The sequence below is a fragment of the Zalophus californianus genome, chromosome 7, assembly GCF_009762305.2.
Source record: "Zalophus californianus isolate mZalCal1 chromosome 7, mZalCal1.pri.v2, whole genome shotgun sequence".
Taxonomy (NCBI): Eukaryota; Metazoa; Chordata; class Mammalia; order Carnivora; family Otariidae; genus Zalophus; species Zalophus californianus.
Genome location: NC_045601.1, coordinates 51,997,618 through 52,016,188, shown reverse-complemented (window position 1 = coordinate 52,016,188; position 18,571 = coordinate 51,997,618). Strand labels below are relative to the sequence as shown.

Sequence of the window (18,571 nt, the reverse complement as noted above, 5' to 3'; positions counted from 1 at the left end):
CTCAATTAGAAGATGGGCAAAGAATCTGAATAGTCATTTCTCCAAAGAAGATATACAGATGACCAACAAGCACAGGAAAAAATGCTCAGTATCATTAGCTTTAGGAAAATGCAAATCAAAGCCACAAGGAGATACCACTTTGCATCCACTAGAATGATTAAAATAAAAAAGATAGATAACAAATGTTGACAAAGATGAGGAAAAATTGGAACCCTCATATGTTGCTGGTGAGAATGTAAGATGGTGCAGCTCCACACGTGGGGGAGTCTGCTTGGGGATTCTCTGCCTCTGCTCCTCCCCCAACTCAAGCACATGCACTCTCTCTCTCTTTTTCTCTCTAAAATAAATACACAAATGTTAAAAAGAAAAAGAAAAAAACCCATTATGTGAAATAAAAGAAGCCAGTCACAAAAGACCACATATTATATGATTCCATGTATATAAAATTTCCAGACTGGACAAATCTATAGAAGATAGAAAATAGATTAGTGGTTGCCTATTGCTGGAGGTAGGGAGACTCAGAAAAATGGGGAGAAACTGCTAATGGATATGGGATTTCTTTGGGAGATGAAAATGTTCTAAATGGATTCCGGTGATGGTTGTACAACACAGTGAATACACTAAAAATCATTGAATTGTGTATTCTAATTGGGTTAATTGTATGGTGTGTTAACTATATCTTTCAAAAGCTGTTCAACATATGAAAGGATATTATGAACAACCTTACACCAAAAAAAAATTATCTACTTAGATAGTTCTTTTAAAAATTTGTTAAACACAAAAAGAAATAGAAAATATGAATACTCATAATCTGTTAAAGATGTTTAATCTGTAATTTAAAATCCTCACATAAAGAAAATTTCAGGCTGAAATGTTTCATAGGTAAATTATTCCGAACACTTAAGGAAGGAATAATACCAAAATTACTTTGATTGAAGGGTGTAATCCATTTACATTTATTATAATTACTGATATATTTGAACTTATTTCTACCAGACTTCTTTTTATCTTTTTCTCTCTTTTTCTGACTTCTGTTGGATTTACAAGACCCATTCCTATCCCTCACCTCCACTTGTTTGAGAGGGTCTAGTTTGCATTTCTATTCTTTCAGTAGTCACCTTGAAGTTTTTAACATAGTATTTTCCTAGCAGAGTCTAAAGTTACTCAGTATTTCTCTTCTAAACATGCCTGCTTTAAGCCCATCAAAGCCCACTTTAACCAGCCATTGAGCACCCACAAATGCTGCTCAAGCTAATCTTACTATCTTTGTCTTAAGAGTTAAGATTTTACCACTTTTAAACAGGTTTTTTAAATTTATTTGCAATCAAGAGTTAACTAAATGTACTTTTTTTTTAAAGGCCACTAAACTAATTTTTGAGAATCTCTTTTCTGAGACTTTAAAAGAGGGCCCAGTGCCTGCCTGACACAGAGTAGGTGCTCAGTAAATGGAATCCACCCTACCCCGCCTTCCAGCACACGTAGTTGTCTCTTTAGCACTAGATGTGAGCACTCAGCAGGCATAGATTCCAGGGTTGGATCCATTTCATGGACAGTTGTCAAAGACTGACCTCACCTTATGTTAATTTTGTGAGTACTGTACTTGATTGTGCAGTATGCTAAACGGTGCAGGATTAAATATTCTCATTTCTGAGCTGTGAAGTGTTGAAACTGATCAGGAAATGAAGGCAGAATGTCCATCCTTTGGGAGAAGAATCAGCCAGTCTATGTGGCCGCCACTCTTGGCTGCTGATTGGAATGTAGCTGTTAAGGCAGCTGTTTAGCCGTTTGCCCAACTTGAAAGGATACTGCCAAGTGCCAAATACTTTTCATAACAACATTTTACTTTTCTAAGAACAACAATGCATTTTATTGAGTTCCAGCAGTGTGCCAGACATGACAGATTTTTGACTCAGCAGGGTCACAACCTAGACTGAGCATGAATGCTCATTTCCATTTTTGATATTTATAAAAAGAATAAATAGGCCCCAAAGGAAGCCTCTACACAAAACATCTCTACAGCTTAATTATTTGTTGGAGTGATAGCAGATTAACTTGTGAAAATGAAATATCTCTGAAAGGAAAAATGAAAACCTAGAAATGTCAAAGGAAAAAGGGAAAGGGTTAAATATTTTAAGCCTCTCTAATGTGACCCAAGGGTTATTTTACCCCACCTGTCCAGGACAGATGAGGACAGCAGTAGCACAGGAAACACACCATCTTCTGCATCCCCTGCATTTCATGGGTCTCATTCTGGGTCATGCAGTTAATCTATGCTGTTAATTAGAATACTGACACAAAGTACTTAGTAAACAACTGTGTTGCATTTGACAGGCTGTGAACTGGGTGGGGTAGGGCTGTGGGATTATCAACTATTTTATTTAGTGGAAAAAGCAGTGTGCCAAATATGAACATTCAAAATTAAGAAAACACATTTAAATGCTTAAGTATGATTTTCTTCCAAACTGCAAAGTGCGTAGATCATGATCATGTTCGGTTGCTTTCCATACTCAATATATTCTCCCTAGTCAGAAGTTCATGCCTTCAAAAAGGCTTATGGAAAAGGGCTCTAGGCATTAAAGGGATCCTGTACACACCTATTGTTTGTTCCACTTGAAGTGATACTAGAAGAAAGCCTTAACCAACATTAATAGCATTTAGTGTGCAATTCCCACAAACCTTTATGAAGACTACAGGGGTTGAACCAGAGGGATGCCTTCTTATTTTAATAAACCACCATCATCAAAGCTGGAGTGGAGTTGTTTCTGAAGGTGAACTGGGCTGAACAAAGGAATGGTCAATGGGGGTTCTAATTTCTTTTTTCTCTACTGTTTTTTTTTAAAGATTTTATTTATTTATTTGAGAGAGAGAGAGAGAATGAGAGACAGAGAGCATGAGAGGGAAGAGGGTCAGAGGGAGAAGCAGACCCCCCGCTGACCAGGGAGCCTGATGTGGGACTCGATCCCCGGGACTCCAGGATCATGACCTGAGCCGAAGGCAGTCGCTTAACCAACTGAGCCACCCAGACACCCCATTCTCTACTGTTAACTAAATGGTAATTAAATCATAGATGACAACAGTCTAGTCAACCTGTTTCCTCAAATTGCAAAAGCACACATTTTCACAAAGTTGACATGATTTCTTGAAGAAAGATAGACAAGCTTTGTACTCTTGTTTTTCAGGGATAGAGTAAAGTGGTAAATGCAAATCATGGATGAAATTTATAAGATCGCTTCCACGGAAAGGATCCAGCAGTTAGAAAAAGAACTGTCTGTGCAACTGACTGAACTGAAGTCTGCAATAGAAGAACAGGAGACTCATGGAGCTTACAGGTGAATAGTAGTAGTGAGAAGGCATGGTCTTCAGGGGCTTTAGCCCCCACTTTTGCCCCATAATCTCCATCAGCTCCATCTTCTTTTTATATAGACAACTGGCATTATCTCAAGCTCAGATTTTATGGCTGTCTGTAAGTGTTCCCTATATTTCTAGAATTGCCAAGACATTTAGAGGCAATGTCCTACCAAAGAAAACAGAAAAGTGCTTTTACATTTCACAAATACCATTGTCTTAAAGTTCCAGAAGCTATTATACAAATCATACTCATTGAAAAGCAAGGTCTCATTTTACCCAAAAATATTTTCATTGAATTTGACCTTGATTTTGATGAGAAATATAAAAACTGAAATAATGCTAGGTATTTGGTAATGAGTTCTGCAAAATAGTATTTTATTAAGGAGCTCTTATAAGGTAAATGTTGGCAATAATATCAATCTCTTCTAGAGAAATAGGGTAACCAGATAAGCCCCTAAGTTGTAAGTCTCATGGGCTCAGGACCTTGAAATCCCTCTATTTCTATTACTGCCACAATTGATCAAGAGGAACAATATGAGGTCTCTGTTAGGTTGAGTAGCCGAGTAACTACAATGTGGATGGTGAGGGTGGGAAAGGGAAGGTCAGTTGAAAAAGCAGTAAGTAGGGGCATTACTACCTCACTCCAAAGATGATTCTGAAGAACCAGTATTAGTGTGTTTTATAATATGGTATTTAAAGCCATTGGGTGTAGGAAGCAGATCAAAGATTGTATGATGAAGTGAGAAGGTAATGGAACCATGCAAGCCATAATTTCTCCCAACTTTGGTTTCTTTTTGTGAAAAATGAGGTTACAGATATGTGCCTTGCCTATCTTATAAGGATCAAGTAAGATAATGCACATTAAAGCACTTTGAAAACTAGAAGACACCATACAAAGATCAAGTTACAATTGATCTTGTTACATCTTAAATGTCTGAGTGTCAAACAGGTGACTCCTCTTGGTACATTGTCCTGAAGTCTCTTTTATCTTTTACAATAGAGTGATGGGGAATCTCTGGATCCTTGTATTTCTCTACTCCCCCAAACCACTAAACACTGCACCTGGAAGAATCTACCTATTAATCTGACAAATACCAAGCAACTTCTGTTTGCCAGGTGCTGTACTAGGTTCTGGAGTCCAAGGAAAATGTAAAATGTCCACTTCTAATAATCACTTTAGCATTCTCATTCCCCACCAGATTGAAAAAATTTATTGAGAACTGTAGGATAATGGTGCCTTGGTCATTTTTCTTTTTTTTTTTTTCTTTTCACATTCTTTCATCAATTTATCCCCATTAGCTTAAGTCTTTATAGTGGTTAAGTATCTCATAAATGCTTGCTGAATGAATAAATGAATGAATGTATGTTGAATAAGCAATACTTGATGAACAAATAGGTGAATCTCTTTTTTGTGGGTTGATGTACTCACCACCAATCTCATTCATAGACACTTTGAGATTAACTGAGATGAAAAACATGATTTGAGTAAGGGAAGGTTCAGCAGCTAAGCCCAGGACTCTGCCCAATCTTCCAGCATGCCGAAGAAATTCAAAGACAAGAGGGCGAGAAAGGGATGGGCTTCCTCTGTTTCCCTGACCACCTGTTCCCTTTCCTAGCTGGTTACTGGTTCTTGACCTCCATGGGGCTGCAGCCAGGATTCAGGTATGCAGGAATCACAGAAATTATAGCTTTGCTTTAATAATGCTTTTACTCTTAAGGCCCTTTCAGAGCTTGCCTCATTTTTTTTTTTTTAACCAAAGTGAAGATGTGAGGAGATAAGGGAGGCATTATCTCCAACTTCAGTTGGGAATTCAACACAAATGGGTCAATGAGTTGCTTCGGTTCATGTGGCTGAGGGACCTCCTGACTGGTCTTTTCACAGGACCACTGTCCCCAGAGAGGGGAAGACGCTGACAAGTGTACAAACTAACAGTCTATTTTCATCTTTCCTTAAAACCTACCCACGTGGACTAATAGGGTCATATGAACAATATTAACCTAAACTCCGCTGCCTACCATCCTTCTCAAGTATCTAGGTGGTTTCTTATATGTGTTTCACAGCTACCTGCTGTGGTTTCCTTGCCAGTCTTTGCAAGGTTTCATCTTAAGGAAGTGATGTCTACATCAGGGGTGCTGTCCCCTGATGTTCCCAAACCTGCCAAGCCTTGGCGTATGTCTTACCCCAAATGGGAAGAGCTCCCTTCTTCTTGCCACAGGATCCCACGCCATTCCTGGGCCTCACAGCAGTGCTGCTTGTGCCTTCTCACGTCAGAGTCCATCGTGCAAACAACTCCTTTGTGACTAGGCTCGGATGATAGAATTTGGTTAAAAGGAATTTCCAAAGTATTTCATGTTTGATAAATCAGCAAGAAAACAGAAATAAAAACTTTCTGTTTAAATTATTAGAGTCTAGTTTTATGTAGGGTGAGAGATGTCTGATGAGCACTTGTTAGAGCTGAGGGTACTGGAGGAAATACAGGTGGCGGAAAGAAAAATCTCCACCACTTTGCCTCTTCCTGTATTCTGGGATTGAAACCAGAGAGGTAAATCAAGGGTAGTAGGAAAGACCCTGTTTGGGGTGAAGAAGAAAATTGGCCCAGGGAAAAGGTTAGCAAACATGAAGTATACACAAGAGAGATTCAGACTAAGACAGAAGCATGTGGTCTTTACATGCTCTCAATAATCCACCCTAATATGACATAGTTATTTAGAAATTAGCAGTTGTGAAGAGTTACAGATTAATCAGGGCCTGTCTGTAATTTCGTTTATGACAGTTTCTATGATTACAGCGTCTATTACATAAATCTTTCTACAGCTCTGTTCGAATACCAAAGGACATTTCTTACTTTAGAAGAGAAAGGGAACTGGCTCTAAAGAAAACTTTACAGGTGAGTAGGAGTGTGTAATTGTAATACACAACTGTATTGTAATACAACAATATGTTGGATTTTGCTAACTTTTTGGTTATGAGAACAAAACAGCCCAATACTCACTACTAGATCAGAGCAGGCCACTACTTCTTTGGAGATACCTACTTTTTGTGATGTTTTAAAATTTTACAGTTTCTTGATTTGTGATATTAAAATTTGTTATATTGTAACTGAGGTATAACAGTATAATGTGTTGTACAAAAACTATCAGAAATTGTACGTCATTTGCTGTCATAAACAATGATAATTTTACTTCCTTCTTTTTGTTTGCCTGCCCGGTTGCCCTGGGTTCAGGTGCCTGAGTCAAAGTCCCTTGTTGTTCAAGCAGATGTCATGCAGAGGGAGCTAGAGGGCTGCCTAAGAAGAGAGTACACTCCTGAAAATTTACCTTTGCTTCTGTTGCAGGTTAAGTCATGTTGCAACCTGAAAAACAGATCTGGAAATTAATAGAAATGTATGAACAAAGTTGGCTTTCTGGTGTATCCTCTGGCTAGGGTAGGATTTTCTCTACCTGTGTAGTTTGCAGAACTTGATTAGTGTAAATTCTGTTCTTTGTCAGAGACCCATGTCATAGTTCAGTTTGGTTTAGTTATAGTCACTAAACAATTGATTTTCTATCAATTACTCCCTGTGCTGGTATTATGAGGCAATACAATACTAAGTCTCAGTCCTCAAAAAGCTGTTGGCTTAGCTAGGGAAGATATTTATGGAAATATCTTTTAATAAAATAATTCAAAATGTGGTAGAAAATGTTTTCCATAAGGATTATTATCGCAGCATTATAATAAAAGTGAAAAAATCAGAAGTGCCTACATATCTAACACTAGGGGAAAGAGTTAGGAAAAACAGTATGAGACTTGATAGAATATTGTTCTGCCAATAAACATTTTTTAGCGTAAGAAATTATTATGTTTTTAGGTAGTGTTAGTGAACAAAAACTAACATGTCTGTGTGTGTCATAATAATGGTCACATAATATATAGAAAAACCACTTGATGGACATTGATCAAAATGTTAGCAATCACTGTCTTTGGATGGCGGAACAACGAATTTCCTCTTTATACTTTTATATATTTTCTGAATTTCTTATAATAGGCATGTATTGTTTTGATTTTTAAAATTCTTTGTTCTTTTGTTAGAAGTTATATCCTCATTATGCATACAAATTAGTTCATTAGCAACTAGTTAGCAATGAATGAATAAATGAATCACAAAGAAATAAAAGACATTGAGATTCTATTTGCAAGTTAAAGTTTTGTCATTATCTTCATCCAAGATTCTCTTTCCCTATCCTTCTGGCACTCTTCGTTCTTTTGTGTATATCAGTGATTCTCAGGGGAGAGAAGGGGAGATGAGATGGTGGACATTTGGCAAAGTCTGGAGACATTTTGGGTTGTCACAATTTGGGAGTGGATTGCTACTGGCATATAGTGGGAAGGGGCCAGGGATGCTCCTAAACATCCAACTATGCACAGGACAGCCCCCACCACGAAGAATTGTCCAGTCCCGGATGTCAGTAGTGCTGAGTTTGAGATCTCTGTGCAGATTTCTGTAGCCCTTTCTCTGCATACTATCTCCCTTTCCAGTCCTGTGCCCTGCAAACTCCAGCTGACTCAGCCTCCTGAGCATCAATTTCTTTCTCCTTAACTCGGAGAGACCATTGTGCTCTGCTTGGGATTCCCTTTCTTACTCCCTGGTTCAGAAACTGCCTATTTCAGGCAGAAAACCAAGGTGATTGTAGGGCTCATTTCATTTGTTTCCTTTTCTCTCAAGGACCACAGTCCTGCACTGTGTGTTGTCTTGGTCAGAGAATAGTTGTCTTGTTTATTTTGTCCTGTTTTCTAGTGGTTTATGATGGAAGGATGAGTCTGGTCCTACTTTATTCCATCATAGCCGTTATTATATTTATTATTGGAAATAAAACATCTAAAATGGTTGGTTTATTTAACGATTTTTAAATCTAAATGAAATTTCTGGCCTAAGATTAAAAGCTATAATCTTACCTGTAATGTGCTTTGTATTTTTTAGTCTCATAACTTCAGTTTTTAAGGAATTTTGAGCTTAGCCTGAGACAATTGTATAGGCTTTTATATCACTGTTAATTGTTCACTAATTGATAAATGAAACTATAATCTGTTAGACTGGCAACAGATCATATAGATTTAGAAATACATACTTGCTTTATTTAAAATTTAATGGCATCTTGAGCCAGGTTTCTTAATTTTATGATCTTCATGTAGAAAAATCTATCTTTCTGAAACAACCAGAGACTGATTTTCCTATTGTTAGTGTTCTTACGACTTAATTCAGTCTTTCTACTATAATTGTATTCTAAGTGTTAATTTTTATTGTTGTTTCTGTTAAAGTATTATACAGAGAGAATTACCCAGCTGGCCCAGAGTAAATATTCACACATGCTTAGATGGAAGGGGTTTTGCCAGCACAGTAAGATTATGGAGCAACTTTATCCTCTTTACAAGGTAGGAAGCCTAGGAACAGAACCTTTGGGCTCCTTTTTTATTAAGAAACAAAATGGTCAATAAGCCTATCAATACATATTATTAAGTACAGTCATCATACCTGTACATTAGATCTCTAGACTTATTCATCCTACATAACTACAAATTTGTATCCTTTTGACCAATATTTCTCCACCCTCTAGGCCCTGGTAACCACTGTTTTACTCTCTGTGTCTATGAATTTAACATTTTTTTAAATTTGTCTTGTAATCATACACTATTTATCTTCCTCTGTCTCACTTATTTCACTTAGCATAATGTCCTCCAGGTCCATTCTTAATGTCACAAGTGTTAGGATTTCCTTCTTTCCTTCTTTCTTTATTCCTCATAACTAAATAATATTCATATTCACATATTATATATATGTATATATACATATATATAATATGCACATGTTCTTAATCCATTCATCCATAAACAGACTCTTAGGTTGTTTCCATATCTTGGCTACTGGGGATAATGTTGCAGTGGACATGGGAATACAGAGACCTCTTTGATATACTGATTTTGTTTTCTTCAGATATGTACCAAGAAGTGGGATTGCTAGATTATATGGTATTCCTATTTTTAATTTTTTGAAGAATCTCCATACTGTTTCCCATAATGGCTGTACCAGTTTACATTATTACCAACAACGCATCTTGTCCGTTTTTTTAAGTCATGGCTAAAGATGGGAAAGGAACTAATGGATGCACCTATTTGCCTCTTTTGCCTGTGGCAGAAGATAATGGCACCTATTTTTAAGGATGAGATTTGAAGGAAACTTTGTATGATAGAAAATGTGTTTTTCTTCATGGATTTGGCTTCCTCTGCTATAGATAAAGAGCTAAGAAGCCACCTTCACTTACCAAACATCTGTATGCACTGACTCTTCGCTGAAGTCTCTTTCTCCTAAGAATGTAACTGCTGCTATTGTCAGTCAAATTCAGAATGTGAAAGTACTTTGATATTCCAAGAGCCTCTTATTTGGCCCCCAAACAGCATTACCCTACGCTTGGAAGCAAATGACACAAGAGAGTAAGACTTGCAAATAACCATGTTCTGTCTCTGCATTGCTCTTAAACAGAAACAAGTTGCCTACATTATGCAGGAGTATAATGATGCCGTTCAGAGAGCTGAAAGATTGCCTGTTGCAAGGGAACACTTCCTTATGGGAAAAAACAATCCTTCTAACTTAGTGACACAGGAAGACCTGACTATTTACACAAAGTGGTTTGTGTGTCACCTACACTCACTTAGGACTATTCACCACTACTTACAGGTGTGTGAAACATAATTATGTGATGGTGTGGTACCCTCCCATGATGGTCAGCATTGTTTTTTCATACCTGTCACCTACTTTTGGATTATCACTCTTTCTGTATTCTACTTACCCTACAAATGACAGGAAAATAATGAGCCACTAGCTTTTTTCTTTGAAACCTTTGAAACCTTTTTCTTTTAAAATCTTGCTCTAATGAAAGCACTCCATTAATTTCGTTTTCTCAAAGATGTCTCTGTTGTATTATTTCATATTCACTCTGCAAGTTCTTGTTTTCATCATCTTGGTGAGAATTTATGAAGTTCAATTTAGATCTACTTTTTTACTCAGCAATATCTAATGAGGGTCTAATATATGCTGGGTAAATGTCCAGGGCCATGAAGCAAAACTACGGTCTTTGCTGAAAAGTAACTGGGTCCCAGGTTGGTGGGAAAATGGGCAAGCAAATAGTTAATGGAAGTACAATGTGGTGAGAAAGAATAGAATAAGTATAAGCACAGAGTAAAGAGAGTCACAGAAGAGAAGCCCTAACCCAGGCCAGAGGCATCAGAAATGAGTGATGTGATCCTATTTTCATTTTAGAAAGATTATTATTTTGCTACCTAAATCTTTTCCTACTCCTCTATGGCTTATCTCAGTGATACTACCACCCACCAAGTTACCCAAACCAGAAACCTGGCCATCATCCTAACTTCACCCCTTCCCCAGTCAGTCACTATGGTGTCTACCTCTGAATCCTCTCTCCCCAGTCATGTGGTATAATAACACTCTGCTCATAAGTCTCCGTTCCCCACTAAACTGTAAACTTTCTGAGGTTGGTCCATGGCTTAATTCTTCTTGGTATCCCTAGCACCTCACATGGTGTCTTGTCCATTAGGGATGCTTGATCATGTAGACCCACTTGGAGATTAAGTTTGCTTAACAGTGGTGACTGCAACAGGTCTCTCAGATCTAGATTTAGCATCCCATGTTTGAGCAGTTTACTATCAGGCCCAACTATCAGGTTCCTTTATCAAAGCAAAGGGCTGCCCCTGAACCTAAGTCTAGAAGCTTTTGTGAGTGTTGAGTTGACATTTGGACTCTTGGTGGTGCTTTTCTGTAGTCCCTCCAGTACTTGCCCATCTCCAAAGTGCTGAGTGTAGCTGTTGATGAAGTCCCTGAGACTGGTCAGGAGAATGAAAAGGTCTGTGTCAATGACATCAACCCTAACAACCAGGGTTCTGCATCTCCAGGCTCGGTGGATACCAGCATTTCAGGTAAGAAATTAGTCTTCTTTCCCCTAAGGTAATGTGGAGAAAGAAGACTGTGGCTTTGCACATGTGTTATTTTGTCACTTGATCTTGCTTGAAATTTTTCTATATACCAAGAAGTTATATCTTCTTAATAAACAAATATTTAATATTTTCTGATGAAAAAAATATGCACTTTTCTTAGCCATTATTATCTCCATCTTTATAACTGGCAAATAAAGAGAGAGGAAAAGAAGCAATGAACTTGAAGTTGGGAGTACTGGGTTCTAGATGTGTTTCTGTCAGGGCTTCACTGTGGGCCTGCATGTTTAGGTCATTTCATCTCGTTGGGCTTCAATTTATTCATCTCCAAAATAAACCTTGCAGATTAAGTGATATCTAAGATCTCTTTCAGTTTGAGTATTACATATTTGAAAAATAATTTCCTTATCTGAGTCAATTTAATGGTCTTCCTGTCCTTATCTTGTGTTATAGATGACTAAGAAACCTAATTAGATTTCTACTCTGAGTGACATATTTGCTTAGGATATGTACAGAGTGACACAGGAGCACCTGAAGAGACAGCCAACCTAGTTGTGGGGAATCAGGGAAGGCATCTCAAAGGAAGGGAGTCCAAACTGCGTCTTTAAAAATGAACAGAAGTGAGCCAGGCAAAAGGAGATAAAGGCTCTCACCTTCTTCTAATTTGTTGTTTAATTTATAAATCATGCTCTTAGTTTACCACAAAGGACTATGGGTAGTTCTCCTCCCACTAAGTCATTCTTCAAAGGGTCTGTTGGGTTTCTCCTATAGGCCCTGTGAAGGTGAGTGGTTTTGCTCCCTCCCCCAAAAAGCCAGCATCAAGTGTTTGTCAGATAGGTGTGGCTCAGCGTGGTGCAATCTGTAAATTATAGCAGAGATGTTTGGACAAAGCAGAATGGCTCTGTCAGCAGAGAAGATCCTGCCTCAATTTCATCTCAAAGGACACTCCATTTTCTCTCCCTGACTAGTGTTTATTGGTCTTCATGCTCTTGATTTTGGATTGTTTTAGGGCTGACAAGAACAGAAGCTGTTTTTTTCCTGCCCCAACACACGACTGAAAGAGAAGAACTGACACCTCAGCTGGGGCTCCTGCTCTGCCATTTCAATATCCCCTATGACGTGGAAGAGCTGAGAGATGCTGCTCAGGAAATGGAACTTTTTAACTTGGTACTTGATGGACTCTTTCTTATACAAAGATAGGTGTTCATGAAAGAAAACACTATTATTTGCCACAAAGTTGGATATCTCTCCTGCCATAATTGTTTCTAGAGTGATAAAATATAGGTGAGATTTAGATTGGCAGTTGAACCTCCTCTCTGTTAAGAGAATTGGAACCCTTGAATATACAATGCAGAGGGATTGCAGGATTGATTTTTCTGCAGAATTTAAAGAAAAAAGTAGGTTAGAGTCCATAGTAGATGATGTAAATGTAGCCAAGTTTTGGCAGAGTTGCATAATGGAGTTGTCTAGAGTCTCGAGCCCTTTGATTCTCACAATGTGTTGTAATAGCTCTCCTATTGGCAAAATGCTTTATATATTCAATAGAGTTTATATTGCATAGTGATTTTTCAAGTCATGCAGTCTGTGCTATAACACAGTGTTGCACTTCCTTTAAAAAAGCCTCATATTAACAAAAGCCATGTTAAGGGGCGCCTGGGTGGCTCAGATGGTTAAGCGTCTGCCTTCGGCTCAGGTCATGATCCCAGGGTCCTGGGATCAAGCCCCACGTCGGGCTCCTGCCTCAGCGGGGAGCCTGCTTCTCCCTCTCCTTCTGCCTCTCCCCCTGCTCATGCTCTCTCTCTCTCTCTCTCTCTGTCTCAAATGAATAAGTAAAATCTTTAAAAAAAAAAAAGCCATGTTAAAACTTATTTCAAAGGGAAAAATAGGATTATGTATAGACAGTTTCAAGTTCATAATATAAAGTTTTCAGCCAAAGCATCCACAATAAAGATATTTCTCTAGCTCTGGGTATATAATATTTGCAAGTATATATATTTGCTAGGTAAAAGTAGTAAACTGATTTAGCCAAACAGGCAAAAATCAAATCTGAATGTTTCTGAATGCTCTTTGTGTAAGAAGGAGTCACTGTCTTCTCTATCACCACTTGCCTTGACATTCAGGTTTCACTTCCATGTGTGCGTATTCCACATGATTTTACTAGGATTATTTCTGTATGTAACACAGGCTCTTTACACTCCCTGAAACCAGTGGTATCACTTGTCCTCCAGTTTCTTTGAATGTGATGATGTTTTAGCTCTTGCCTTTCTTTTCATTATCTCCAGCAGCACTATCTACAGAAGAGCGCTTCTTTTTCTTTTTAAAGATTTTATTTGTTTTTTGAGAGAGCGAACAAGTGTGAACAGGAGGAAGAGGGAGAGAGAATCTGAAACAGACTCTGAGATGTGTACAGAGCCCAACAGAGGCTCAGTCTCATGACCATGAGATCATGACCTGAGCTGAAACCAAGAGTCAGATGCTCCAGGAACTAGCCACCCAGGCACGCCTACACACAGCGCTTCTATGCGAGTATCCTTACCCTCATTATCAGCAAGTGTTATGATAGATGAAAACTGGAATTGGAATATGATGGTGTTTTAAAAGAGTCAAAATAATACAAATAAATTATAACACAGTAGACTATCGTCAATGATAACAAAAAAACATACATGAGGCTGTTGAGCAAATTTCTCCCCAAAGAATAGCTTGTTTCCTTATATAGTGATAGTTTCCACTTCTGACTTTCTTATAATAGTATTATGTGCAATGCTTGTGCACAGTTTTTTTGTGGTTTTTTTTTTTTTTTAATGTGTAGGAAGAGTTCTTATACTTGGGTACTATTTATCCTGGTTCTCTAATTCCTTAGAGCAGGATAAGCAAAGTATAACCTGCAGTCCACCACCTGTTTTGTTTTTTAAAATAAAGTTTTATTGGAATTCACCCATACCCATTCATTTACATATTATCTTTGACTGCTTTCATACCACAACTGCAGAGTTGAGTAGTTGCAACAGAGACCTATGTATATGGTCTGCAAAGGCTAAAATATTTACTATCTGGCCCTTTAAGAAAAACTTGACCACCCTAGCCCTAGGCTAGCACTGTCTGATTGATCTTCCTGCACTGATGGACATGATCTGAATCTGCACAGTTCAATATGTTAACCATGCAGCTATTGAGCATTTGAAATGTGGGCAGTGTAACTGAAGAACTAAATTTTAAATTTTATTTAATTTTAATGATTCACATTTAAATGTTAAACAGCCACATGTGGCTAGGGGCAACAGCATTGGATAGCACAGCCCCCAAGGTACCAGCATTAACTGGAAGAATCTTTAGCTCTGTGACTCATTAAACTTGCTCTTTCATTCAGAAACCTTTGTTAAGGCCCTAGTATGTGCCAGCACTGTGGTAGGATCTCTGTGCATGTGTGTGTATGTGTAATAAAATATATATAAGACTGACCATTTTAACCATTCATAAATGCACAGTTTAGTGGAATTAATTACAAACACATTGTTGTGCAACCATCACTATGTGGTTGGTTCTTGAGATTCATAGTCTGTGCCCTCCAGAAGTTCACCAGGTAGTGAGGAAATCATGATGTAGTGTGGCCAGTGCAATGAGGAAGGTACTATCACAGGCTCAGTAAGCCTGGGCCCGCTCTAGAGAAGGAAGGAAGAAGTGTTCTACATTTTGGCAGGAGAAAATTTATGTCACAGAAAGCACTATTAGCCTCAGTCAGAAAATGAGAGGTGAAGGAATTGGCTGAGGTACCTTAAAGAGTTTTAACAGGTCCCAGCATTTGGAACCTTCTCTCTAGCAACATCCTGGTTAGAATTCTGGAGCAAGGATTTATCTAACCTTTAGATTTTCAAGTTTACCAGGTGGCCAGAAAAAGTGAATGTATTTCTAATGGTGGACAAATTTGCTTCCCATTTAGGGTCCATCTCAAAATACATACAAATATATTACATAATTTCCAATCTTTGGAGCAGATATTCAGAACAAGTAACACATACACACACAACTATGGTAATGAGCTGACTGCATACCCGTACCTCACAGCTATATACATTCAATGCCTGTTACTGTCAGAGTTATGTTTTATGAATTAGTTTAACTTCAAGACTGTCTCAAAGGCAATCAATTGGGGTTTTTGAAATGGCCTACAATCTGAGACTTTTTCTGGGTTCCATACTCTCTTCTTAATCCTATTTAGGTTTCCCTAAAATTTCAAAGCATCTTCATGGAGCAACAGAGAATGCAAACATTTCCAGATTATGATGCAGAGATAGCTAAAGTGGAGAATTTGGGTTTGGCAGGACCTGGTATGGCCTTGAAAAAGAGAGCTAACTGGACTTCCTTTATAAAGGTAAGGAGACCTATGGTGACAGTCACCTGTCACAAAGTATCCTCCAAGCAGGCCAGGCAACCTGGCAGCACCAGGTCTGTCACATTCCTATTGTCCCCTCTCCTCAATGCCCTAAGCAAACTGTCCCCTGGGACCAAGGGTAGGTGCCTGGCCTTGTACACCAGGTTCCCGAAGCTCCTTCCTGCCTTGGGTCTACGTTGAAGTTAGCCATGTTGACCTGCCTTCTCTGGAAAGTCCCCATACTCCTGTACTCTCTGTTGGGTCAGAACTCCATTCTTCTTGTTCGTGATCTTGGCTACTTGGCTAGAACCAAGAATAACACTCAAGGGTATAATTGAGTTGTATAAATCCAGCTTCTGAGTCAAAAACTATTCACTGAGTATATACTATGTGTCAGGAATGACCCTTGGTTCTGGAGATATGCAATTCACAAACAATACACAGGTAAGCAGATTAAACAAGGTGATTTTGGGTAGTGGTAAGTATAGTTGATTTTCATTGTTTGGGGCAGTTCTTCTATAAAGTTGCCACAAACATTGAATTAACAAATACTGAACCATCTCTCCTAGGGGAAATACAAGGTTAGGTTCATCAACTGATCGATACGTAACCTTGCTTTATGTGTATTTCTGTTTAAAGATACTTTAATATATGTTTTTGATTCATTAACATTGATCTCATGGCCAACCACTATAACTCATGCCCAAAGCTTATCAAACATAAATATTTCTTCCATAAGACATATCACAGTCTTCCTGTACTTAGGAACACTAGGCAACACTTGAGCACTACACTTAGGGGCCACTTTAAACATTGAAATTGCCAAAAACACCCACAAAAATATAGAAATATATCACTAACTAGACCACAAAAAGGACACTTGTTTATAGAATGAGAGCTGAAACAAGAAGGTTGAATGTTGCCTTGTATGATCTCAGCTGGGAATGTGGAGTTGGGTGATTCAAATTTTTCACCATTCTTTGCATACCCATGAATAACCAGAATAGATCTGCCAGGATTGATTTTGGGGTTACAAATAAATTTTAGTGAGAAAAATTTGCAAATACAAAATCCATGAATAATGAGGATCAGCTATATTGTGTAGGAAAGAAAAGTCTTACGTGATAAAGATGAATGGAAGGAAAGGAGAGAAATCAAAGATTACTCCTAAGTAACGGGGCTTGAGCAAATAGGTGATTGGTGTAGGGAAAGCCAGACTTTCTGTTCTAGATTTTTACATTTGCCTTACACCTATATATATCAAGGAGATAGTTGGATATCACATACTAGAGCTTAGAGCTAGATATAAGTTTGAAAGTTATAAGTATATTGATGTATTCAGAGCTATAGAACTAAATTTTGAAATATGCCCTGTTAACGGGTAAGGTAAAATTTTACACGTGGAGTCTTTGAAGGAGAACTTCTCTTGCCCTATAAGTCAAGTGTGGTGTCCTACGCTGATGGATTTAAGTTCCCTCCTGCTCATGGATGGTGCTGTGTCGTTGCAGATGAAGCTAATGCATCTCATAGGCCAGGCACCAACAGGAACTGCCCTGCCATCTCCCTCCATGGATCCATGAACCCACGAACACCCTTTCCAAGACTTCACATGCTCTAACAAACTTTCTAGCACTAAGGCTAGATCCCATTTCAGAAGGTCCTTGAATCTCTTTGCTTGCAACTTTTATTGAGAACTATTCTCTTATGTTGTAACTTTGTGTGAACATGTTTGTCCACTAGATTAAGCCAAAATGTGATCCTTGGCAAAAGAAGATTTTGACCAAACTAAAAGAATGGAGAAGAATAGATGTATTAATGCAACTCCAAGCAAAGTTTTTGAAGGTAAGAAAATAGCCATCTTGCCTTGTAGATAAAATTCTTGCTAAAATCATTCTCAGAAAATTGAATTTTCTTTCCTTTTTAAGAAATGTTAGCCATGGATTCTCTGTGAAGACTTTTTTGGAACTTTCTAATCTAATTGCCAAAATTTTATAATACTGTTAATTTCCAATAGAAAGTAACAATTTTTCCAGCTTTGGCACTAAGTCTCTGTGTGATATTGATCTAATTGCACAACCTCCTTGAGTTTGTTTCCTCATCTGTGAAATAAAAATACTGGATGAAATTATCTTATTTTTACTGTGGTAAAAAGCACATGGGATAAAATTTCTCACCTTAATCATTTTAAGTGCACAGTTTAGAGGTGTTCAGTATATTTGCACTGTTGTGAAACTGATCTACTGGAACTTTTTCCTCTTGCCAAACTGAAACTCTGTACCTCTTAAACAACAATTCCCTACTTCCTCCTCCCCACAGCCCCTAGAAACCACCATTCTACTTTCTGTTTCTGAATTTGACTACCTTTACATACCTCATATAAGTGGACTCATACAGTATTAGTCTTTTTGTGACTGGCTTATTTCACTTAGGACAATGTCCTCAAGATCCATCCATGTGGTAGCATGTGACCATATTTCCTCTCCCCATTTTTCTTCATGAACATTTTACCAGCTTTATTCATAATAGCCAAAAATGGAAACAACACAGATGTATTTCAGGAGGCAAGTAAACTAATCGTGGTACATCCTGTACCATGGAATACCAGTCAGCTGTAAAAAAAGAACAAACTAGTGATATACCCAAGAGCCTGAATGAATATCCAGAGAACTCTATGAGTGAAAAAAAGTCAGTCCCATAAAGACTGTAGGAGTTCATTTATACAATGCTCTTGAAATGACTAAGTAGAGAAATGAGGACAGATTCGTGAATTGTAAGGGTTAAGGGGAGACTGGTGAGAAAGGGAAAGGAGTATGGCTATAAAAGAACAACATAAGGGATCCTTGTGGTGATGGATCTTTTCTGTAAGTTGA

General features: G+C 38.1%; 1 protein-coding gene across 1 annotated transcript in view; it reads left to right on the top strand.

The window, feature by feature from the left end:
- The first annotated feature begins 3,021 nt into the window (after positions 1-3,021).
- Positions 3,022-18,571, top strand: part of LOC113927396 (putative uncharacterized protein C6orf183) — a 31,922-nt gene continuing 16,372 nt past the window's right edge. Inside the window, exons 1-8 of the mRNA XM_027603208.1 lie at positions 3,022-3,052; positions 3,180-3,329; positions 6,164-6,236; positions 9,864-10,058; positions 11,161-11,314; positions 12,339-12,496; positions 15,549-15,701; positions 17,442-17,543. Of these exons, the coding sequence (XP_027459009.1) occupies positions 3,199-3,329; positions 6,164-6,236; positions 9,864-10,058; positions 11,161-11,314; positions 12,339-12,496; positions 15,549-15,701; positions 17,442-17,543 (966 nt within the window). The 5' untranslated portion in view covers positions 3,022-3,052; positions 3,180-3,198. The remainder of the gene's footprint in view (positions 3,053-3,179; positions 3,330-6,163; positions 6,237-9,863; positions 10,059-11,160; positions 11,315-12,338; positions 12,497-15,548; positions 15,702-17,441; positions 17,544-18,571) is intronic.